The sequence below is a fragment of the Agrilus planipennis genome, unplaced genomic scaffold (assembly GCF_000699045.2).
Source record: "Agrilus planipennis isolate EAB-ADULT unplaced genomic scaffold, Apla_2.0 scaffold11, whole genome shotgun sequence".
Taxonomy (NCBI): Eukaryota; Metazoa; Arthropoda; class Insecta; order Coleoptera; family Buprestidae; genus Agrilus; species Agrilus planipennis.
Genome location: NW_020440736.1, coordinates 662,841 through 671,963, shown reverse-complemented (window position 1 = coordinate 671,963; position 9,123 = coordinate 662,841). Strand labels below are relative to the sequence as shown.

At 31.8% G+C, this 9,123-nt stretch overlaps 2 protein-coding genes and 1 long non-coding RNA gene across 3 annotated transcripts in view; 1 reads left to right on the top strand and 2 right to left on the bottom strand.

Moving 5' to 3' along the window:
* LOC108733816 overlaps window positions 1–6,923 on the bottom strand; it is a 15,296-nt gene extending 8,373 nt beyond the window's left edge. Inside the window, exon 1 of the mRNA XM_018465140.2 lies at window positions 6,847–6,923. The gene's annotated coding sequence lies outside the window, so the exon portion shown is untranslated. The remainder of the gene's footprint in view (window positions 1–6,846) is intronic.
* The window catches only part of LOC108733846 (neuronal PAS domain-containing protein 4), a 62,703-nt gene continuing 55,658 nt past the window's right edge, over window positions 2,079–9,123 (bottom strand). Inside the window, exon 8 of the mRNA XM_025979845.1 lies at window positions 2,079–3,112. Within this exon, the coding sequence (XP_025835630.1) occupies window positions 2,178–3,112 (935 nt within the window). The 3' untranslated portion in view covers window positions 2,079–2,177. The remainder of the gene's footprint in view (window positions 3,113–9,123) is intronic.
* Window positions 7,725–9,064, top strand: LOC112906140. Its single transcript, XR_003232197.1, has 6 exons — window positions 7,725–7,962; window positions 8,023–8,167; window positions 8,237–8,384; window positions 8,437–8,598; window positions 8,656–8,800; window positions 8,853–9,064. It is a non-coding gene; the product is annotated as an uncharacterized LOC112906140 (long non-coding RNA).

The following is a 9,123-nucleotide window of genomic DNA, read 5'->3' as shown; positions in this document are numbered from 1 at the left end:
CACCAAACCAGGCTATACGTAGGTAGTAATTATTGGAGCAAGATTTTATGTTAGCAGAAATGATATTAATTTTTATTAAAGTTAAGGAGTAATTTTAAGGAATGGGTTTATTATCCACAATCTTTATTATTATAAAAAGCATATTTAATATAGATTAGAAAAGACAATTAATTACATAGAGTTGTTGTTGACAGTATGCTATTAATTATCGAAAAAGTTTATTAATAAAATGTAATTTATGTATTTTTATTGTAATTTCAAGCAGTTATTTAAATTATAATATTATTGTGTTATCCATCGGCGTTTTATATACGAATAGATTATATGAAATCGTTTAATTTAAATGAATGTTTAGGGTTTAATTAGTTTATTAGTGGGTTAAGTTTTTAGTGTGGAATGTAGTGAGTGCGGTGCATTGAGGTAGAACTTACTGAGCCTGTGTTTGGTTTGCGCTTCTCGTGTACTTTCCCAGTGCAGCAGCCGATACCAGGACACCCCCTGCAGTTCGCTGCGCGGAAATCCGAGGTAGAACTCTCCACTGCAAATATAAACGAATACAAGCGTGATTTACGAACATGGATGTCACCGGCATATCCTTCGACCCGGTGACCTGTTCGGGCTACGCTCACGAACAGCCCTTGATTTATTGGCCATTCGAACAAAGCGTTACCATTATACACTGCTGATATTGCTCCTACTATCATACAATATATGTGTACATAACATATTAAGCAAAAATAGTAGCAGGCCTACTTCGGATGTTAAACATACACGGTGGCCCGAAATGTTCTCTTATCTTGACATTAGCAAAAGAAATTTTACCGGGAATTTACTATACTGTTATCGACCTGTAAAAAATATTGGTAAATACCTCTTTCTATTTTTAGCAGCAAATGTGTATTTCAAATTTTTACCTGCTTGTCTTCCACTTCGTTCACTTAACACCGAAAAAAAATCTTTTAACTAAACACAATGTCATTTTCCGAAAAACAAAAACCACGTCCAGATTTTTTCCCAATTCTCGCTTTTTATCTGCTATATAAGGATTAAAATGTATTTTTCTTATTGATTTGGTATTGATTATTCACATTGGTGCTAATTATAGCAAACGTCAGGTGAAATAAAACGCACATTTAATGCAGGCTACGTCAATTCTATCAGTGAAACTCCTAATTATAAGTTTAGGAAAATTGTTGCATCAATAATTTTTTAATGCATTTTTGGTTTGTCGAGAACTAAGAATAATGTTTCATCGTTCTCCATAGTGCCATTATTTAAAAGATATATTTTCACAGTTCCCTAATTAGGGTCAGTTGCAATTGATCTACGTCGGTCGATCCTAATTTTACTTATTCCTAAAGTTGTCACACCAAAAGTTACTTAAATCGTTTCTGATCTTGCAAAAAATTACAAAAAAAACAATAATAATCGTAACAACAACTGCTTGCCACTGGTTTAGTGCCTTTTTAGTAGCTTATTTTTTGGTAACGAAAAAAACCTTTAAATGAAGGGCAATTTTATTTGTACTTTTTCCTATCGCTGTCACACTAAAAGTTACTTAAATGGTTTTTGATTTTTACGAAAAATTTAATAGAAAAGAAAAATAATCGTTAGAACAAAATTTTGCTTTTGGTTTGGTGTATTTTGGTAAACACCTCTTTCTATTTTCAGCAGCAAGTTTTTCAAACTTTAACCTGCTTGTCTTCCATTTCGTTCAGTTAACACCGAAAAAAAATTCTTTTAACTAAACACGTCGTTTTCCGAAAAACAAAAACCACGTCCAGATTTTTTCCCAATTTTTGCTTTTTCTCTACTAAATAAGGATTAAAATTATCTTTCTTATTGATTTGGTATTGACTATTGATATTAGTGTTAATTACGGCAAACGTCAGGTGAAGTATATACGCACATTTAATTTAATCATTACAAATTTAGGAAAATTGTTTGACATTTGTTACATCAAAAATTTTTTAATGCATTTTTCATTTGTCCAGAACTAAGTAGTGTTTCGTCGTTGGCCTTAGTGCCATTATTTTAGAGATATATATTTACAGTTACCCAATTTTGTATTTCTATTAACCGTCCCGTGCAATTTGTACTACAAAAATATAAAAAGAAAATAATAAATAAGGAAGCACGATATTGCACTTGATCTAGGCTAGAGTACCACCACATCGTCAAGGCGACACTCTATCAGTAGATTCCGAGGAGTAGTTTCTTTTAGGGGGTGGCTGAAGAGGAAAAAGACGATGTTCACTATGCCAACATTGCTGGTGTTCCGGTTCTTCCCCTGTCGTCGACACTATCGTCAAGCTTGGCACAGACTGTTCAGGCATCCAGTCAAAAGAAAAAGCATTTTCAGAATGAGTCCTAGGAGTAGCAGTAGGTGTAGGGGGAGTACTACCTATGTAAGGACTGAGTTCTTGATGACACAAGTCAGGAACTTTTTGTAGCGTATCTGACCAAGGCGGACTTGGGTTCCATTGTTCCATAAGTTCACTAGGATCGACTTTGAGGAGAGTCCTCTGTCGTTCTGAAAAATGTCCAACAACCAGTAAGCCAGCACTTTCCCCAGCCGTCTCCGTTTCCATATTCGTTACTTCTAGCTCAAGGGCATTAAGTTCTTTGGGTTTCCTTTTGCTGTATGAATAATCTACAGGCTCACAGTCTGGTCGATGGCGATGGTGATGATGGTGATGGTGTTGACTATGATGGGAATGGGATGCTACAGCGTGATGAGTTATATGCGGTTGTAAGGTTACCGGCATGGTTGTCAAGTGGGTGTAATCACTAGGTTCATGAGCTGGAGGGAAATCAGGAACAGGGTGATGCTCTGGGTAGTATAACAATCGTGTCGATGGCCCCATATCATATGAAAGTCCATACTGGAGTTTGTTTTGCACCGAGTAATAATGGTATAGCCAACTATTGTTTCTCATTACTTCTGCTTCGGCTTCGCTGAGAACCTGATTTGTACACACTATCACTGGCTGTTGGTTGCTCTCCGAACTTTCTTTCACCTGAAGAACGCAATGCATCCAAATCCACTCCCCTGATCTTCTTTGAAAACGTGCTAATAATATACAAGAACGTTCCTGTTCAGATTGGGTTACTAGAAGACAACGAAATATTCGTCAGTCATCAAAAATTCACTACTCATTACCCATAACCACTGCTAGGATTCAGCTGATGTTTAAAATTAGCCAATGAGAAAATAAAAAAAGAAAAGAGAAGAAAGCTGCACCAAACCAGGCTATACGTAGGTAGTAATTATTGGAGCAAGATTTTATGTTAGCAGAAATGATATTAATTTTTATTAAAGTTAAGGAGTAATTTTAAGGAATGGGTTTATTATCCACAATCTTTATTATTATAAAAAGCATATTTAATATAGATTAGAAAAGACAATTAATTACATAGAGTTGTTGTTGACAGTATGCTATTAATTATCGAAAAAGTTTATTAATAAAATGTAATTTATGTATTTTTATTGTAATTTCAAGCAGTTATTTAAATTATAATATTATTGTGTTATCCATCGGCGTTTTATATACGAATAGATTATATGAAATCGTTTAATTTAAATGAATGTTTAGGGTTTAATTAGTTTATTAGTGGGTTAAGTTTTTAGTGTGGAATGTAGTGAGTGCGGTGCATTGAGGTAGAACTTACTGAGCCTGTGTTTGGTTTGCGCTTCTCGTGTACTTTCCCAGTGCAGCAGCCGATACCAGGACACCCCCTGCAGTTCGCTGCGCGGAAATCCGAGGTAGAACTCTCCACTGCAAATATAAACGAATACAAGCGTGATTTACGAACATGGATGTCACCGGCATATCCTTCGACCCGGTGACCTGTTCGGGCTACGCTCACGAACAGCCCTTGATTTATTGGCCATTCGAACAAAGCGTTACCATTATACACTGCTGATATTGCTCCTACTATCATACAATATATGTGTACATAACATATTAAGCAAAAATAGTAGCAGGCCTACTTCGGATGTTAAACATACACGGTGGCCCGAAATGTTCTCTTATCTTGACATTAGCAAAAGAAATTTTACCGGGAATTTACTATACTGTTATCGACCTGTAAAAAATATTGGTAAATACCTCTTTCTATTTTTAGCAGCAAATGTGTATTTCAAATTTTTACCTGCTTGTCTTCCACTTCGTTCACTTAACACCGAAAAAAAATCTTTTAACTAAACACAATGTCATTTTCCGAAAAACAAAAACCACGTCCAGATTTTTTCCCAATTCTCGCTTTTTATCTGCTATATAAGGATTAAAATGTATTTTTCTTATTGATTTGGTATTGATTATTCACATTGGTGCTAATTATAGCAAACGTCAGGTGAAATAAAACGCACATTTAATGCAGGCTACGTCAATTCTATCAGTGAAACTCCTAATTATAAGTTTAGGAAAATTGTTGCATCAATAATTTTTTAATGCATTTTTGGTTTGTCGAGAACTAAGAATAATGTTTCATCGTTCTCCATAGTGCCATTATTTAAAAGATATATTTTCACAGTTCCCTAATTAGGGTCAGTTGCAATTGATCTACGTCGGTCGATCCTAATTTTACTTATNTAACGTAATCCTGTTTGACGCTATTGTTTTCGTGTAACAATGTCACGTATAATTTTAAATATATTTTATTAAACCGTACCAACAGAACAGAATTTTGTCAAGTGTGTAAATACACACCTTATCGATAAAATAAATAAATATACGTATATGTATAATGGAACGGCAGATGTAATACGAAGTTTCTATTTTACCCCCTTTATTAATTTTACATTTTAATTATTTGCGAACACAAAAAAGTAAATGAAAACCTTGTTGAAGGGAAGTTGTAATGCGTTGTAAATAATTTATTCGGGTTATATAAATTAACTATATGAAACGAAAAGTTCATAAAGTTTTAAAATCGTTTCCTTGTTGTAGAAGGAAATGTAAATTTAACTAAAAAAACATTCAGAAATATACCGAGCTTCGGCTATCTATATTTTATTGATAAGATACACAATCTATTAATAAAATAACTACTTCATCGCCATATGCTAAATCGAAGCAAAAACAAAAATTACACTTTTCAATTTTAACGTAACACCTGAAGAAAACCGACAAATTAAAGCTTGGTAAGCACGAGAAAATATATTACGTATTGGGTATTTATAGAATGATCACTTAATTAAGAAATACTCCAATTAACTTCTGTCTTTTTCCTTCTGCTGCTATCAAATATTGGATTATAAAAAATTTCAATATAATTCTGTTACGTAGTCGAACATTAATAAACTTCAGTAACCCTCTCATCCACGATAGTTTACATTTAAGTTTTATTTTCCAACCACTAATAATGTTTGGTTAACAATTAGAAATTATTGTTAGTAATTGAAACCCTTTATATAATTAAAACATCAACTTAATTTTGCGCTTCTTTACTTTCTCTATAATTAGAAATAATAACGGTAAGGCTTTCCTTGAACGCTCTAATTTCTTCTTAAGTTCGAAGATAGTACATGACGCACAGGGTAATTGTGATACCTATTATAAAAAGGACGCGAGTCTGGAAATCTTTTACAGTTCGTTTTTGTACCTATTTACGATTAGCAGTCAAAATATGTTTTTTTTCGGTTTTATCCAATTAAGAAAACATAAAGGATCTTGGTAAAATGCAAAATCTGAAACTATAATGATAGTCAATTCTTTGTTTATTTAATTTGAAAGTGAATGACCTCTACGTATCGTTATCCTTCATTTCGTTTACAATCAAAATGGAAGGAGTGAAAAGAATTGGCTTTTAGATATGAGTAGGTACGTGTGTGCAGGGGAAATTTAAGTTTTCATTCGTTGAGAAATTATTGATCATCAACTAAAAGTCTGCGGCTATAAGAAAAATATAATAACGAATGGAACATAACATTCCTTCTGTATAAATGTACGAAAGTGTGTAAAAGGGAGAAGGGTATATGTTATATGCGTGTGCGTGTATCAACGATCAATAATTCCTCCTACGCTTCTAGACCACTGGTCAAAGCGTCCGTGTAGTTGCGCACCCTAAATTTTAAGAAATATTGTGACACGCCTAAGACCAATACAAATTTCTCAAATTTATCCTTATCGATATAAATTAAACTACAATGATGATATTCCCAGTCCAAATTTCCGATATTAATATTTCATTAATTTTTGATAAACATATTTAAAAAATACAATCACGTTCATCGACGCAAACAATGAAAAATTGGCCAAGTATTAAATTTTTAATTCACACCTCAGTTTTCGATTAGAATTGAGATGCAGCATTCATTTTTATAATAATATCTCAATTTCAATTTAATTTAAAATAAATCTGAGAAACGTATGTCACAGTTATAGTCAGGTACCAAAATTGTCGTGCATGAACACAAAAGTTATTAAAATTTAAAGAGATCACGCACTACTTATTGCAACCACTTTTAACAAACTTTATAAAAAAAGAAATAAAGTTATCATCGGCAATCTGTATTACATATGTAAACTAAGAACAAGTGATTACAGAAATAAAAAAATACTAATTATTAAACTATTTCTTTTTATCAAAAATTACGAAAAAAGTCAAACATTCTGTGGACTCAGTTTCATTATTAGCAATATCTAAAATAGCAATATGTTAAAAACTTTACCCAATTAAAAAGTTAAGTTTATTTTGTTTTAGATTGTAAATAAGTACGTTCAATATGAACTACGTTTTGTTATGAACAGATAGCTGAATTTCGATCTTAAGCGTGATTAGAAAAAAGCAACAGCAAAATAAAACCGCAAAAACCACAAATATTAAAAATTATTCACTTACATAGACCTTTGCCCGGCATTAGAAAAATTTCAAAGCGAGCACCTTGCAACAGCGCGGCTTAGCTACTAATAATTTAGGGGTAGCTTCAAATATGGAAGATCAGTGGTGCGCAACTCCGTATAATTTAGATATAGTCGCCATTTGAAAGCTTTGTACAATAAGTTTAGAAAATAATGAAACATTTTTTTACACAAAAGACAACACATTCAACACTTTATCATCGACCTACGCGAAGATTACATTATCTATGCGAATAAGCTAATTTCCAGATGTGAATATGGAATTTTATGCAGTAGTGTCAGTTTAAATTTAATCACATATTTTGTACTAAAACCTATAAAAATTTTCAAAAACACGTATAATTACATAACATTTTTGATTTGATCGAAGTCTGCGTTTCTAACAAGAAGCCCATGTATTTAGAATGTTGAGTCATTATTTCTTTTATTGACTGTACAATACGTTTATAATGAGTAATTGAATTTTTTAATATCTATTAAGTTTTGTAGCTTACGTTTTGACGTATTGGCTTCAATTTGTGTTCTTATTTTCTATTTTAAGTTCAAAAAAGGAAAGTTGTATTAACTCCAAAATCGTTTTCATAAAAGAAAGAAAAACAGAAAATACCACATTTTCTTATAATACAATTTACGATTAGAAATAACAAAATACATTAGAATTTTTTTAACTCTCTACTTTGTTTTATGAATTATTATTTAAAAACTTACTGAAGTACTGGTGAAAAACCTTCTTCGTTTATTCATAAATTCACGTTTAAATTTTGAATGTTCAAAGTTCCACTTTTAACCGACAGGGCGATCATGACGCTAATAAGCAGGAACTAACTTTTGAACTCTGCAGGCAATACAGTTTTCTTTGTTATTACATGCTTATTCAATATAACATAACCTCGTAAAATTAGTTGTTTTGTTTATATTTAAACATTTGTAAAAATAAGAGTTAATAGAGCCCATTCTTTGTATTTCTGAAATGGTTTTATGTTGCTTTTGTTAAGTGTTCTTTCATAGTAATAAAAGTAAAGTTATGTCAACAAATAAAACAGATGATTATTGGAATAGAAGCTTAAGCACTGGGTTCAGTTTTGATGATGAAGATGTAAGTATTAAATACGTCGTTGTTGTTTGGAAAATAAATGCTTAAAATGTGAAATTGTAGGATACTTCGAAAGGGCTGTTTACAAACAGTACACTTACTTTTGAGGCAAACTCAATTGAATCAGCTTTCTCATCATCACCACTGGACACTGATTTATATGTTTTACCTATTCAAACAGTTATATCAAAAAAGAACTTAGATGCTGGTAAATATTTCATGATGTAGTTTTAAAAAGTTAGTAATTATATTTAGTTTTGGATGATGTCTTACAAAGTAAGCCTGCATATAGAGAAGTAAAAGAGACTATCAAAAGAATGGTACTAAACCAACCGTATAACTTGATATGTTATCATTCATTAATGGAAAAAGAAGAATTACTTGATGAAGCCACCACCACTATGGATGGTGATGTTATATTAAATGTATAGCTATTTGTTAATGTTCATTCTTATTTATTCCTAAGAGTATTTGTAGGTTGTTCTATTTTTATTGAATACATTAAATTCATCAAATTTTCATCGTATAATAAGTAAAAGGAAAGAAGCATGGCACCAGTACTTATCATACTTAGGGAGCAGATTGCAAACCCAACAATTATCAAATACACTATTGTCAGTGGGATCTAGTTCAGAAATTGTAGGTCTATTCAAAGGAAATTATGTAGTTATTATTTATACTCCTTTTTACCAACAGATTGAGATATTTTATATGGCTAGCGTAGATATTCCAAGTGTTGAAGGAGTGTTATCAAAATTAGGGCATTTTATTGTGGAACATTTTGGAGAAATTGTTTCAGAGAGGGAAAAATCTGTTTTACTTGATTATCAAAATTTTTTAAGTAAGATTATAATACTATTATTACACAATTATTCTAATTAAGTTTTAAATAGAGTGGCAAAAAACTGAAAATAGTAAAAGCCAATCAGTAACAGAAGAACTGACAAATCTATGCAATAGCACTTGGAAAAGTAAAGGTGCTGACGAAAATAAAATTATAGAATTTAAAAAATTGATGAAAATAAGCGACTTGCAGTACGAATGGGTTCTTTTAAATACATTGGCTGCTGCAGAACAGTGGGACAAAATATTGTCAATGTTTATTAAATCTGTAAGTCTTCTTTTTTTTAAAGACAACTTGTATTAAAAATATATGAACATTTT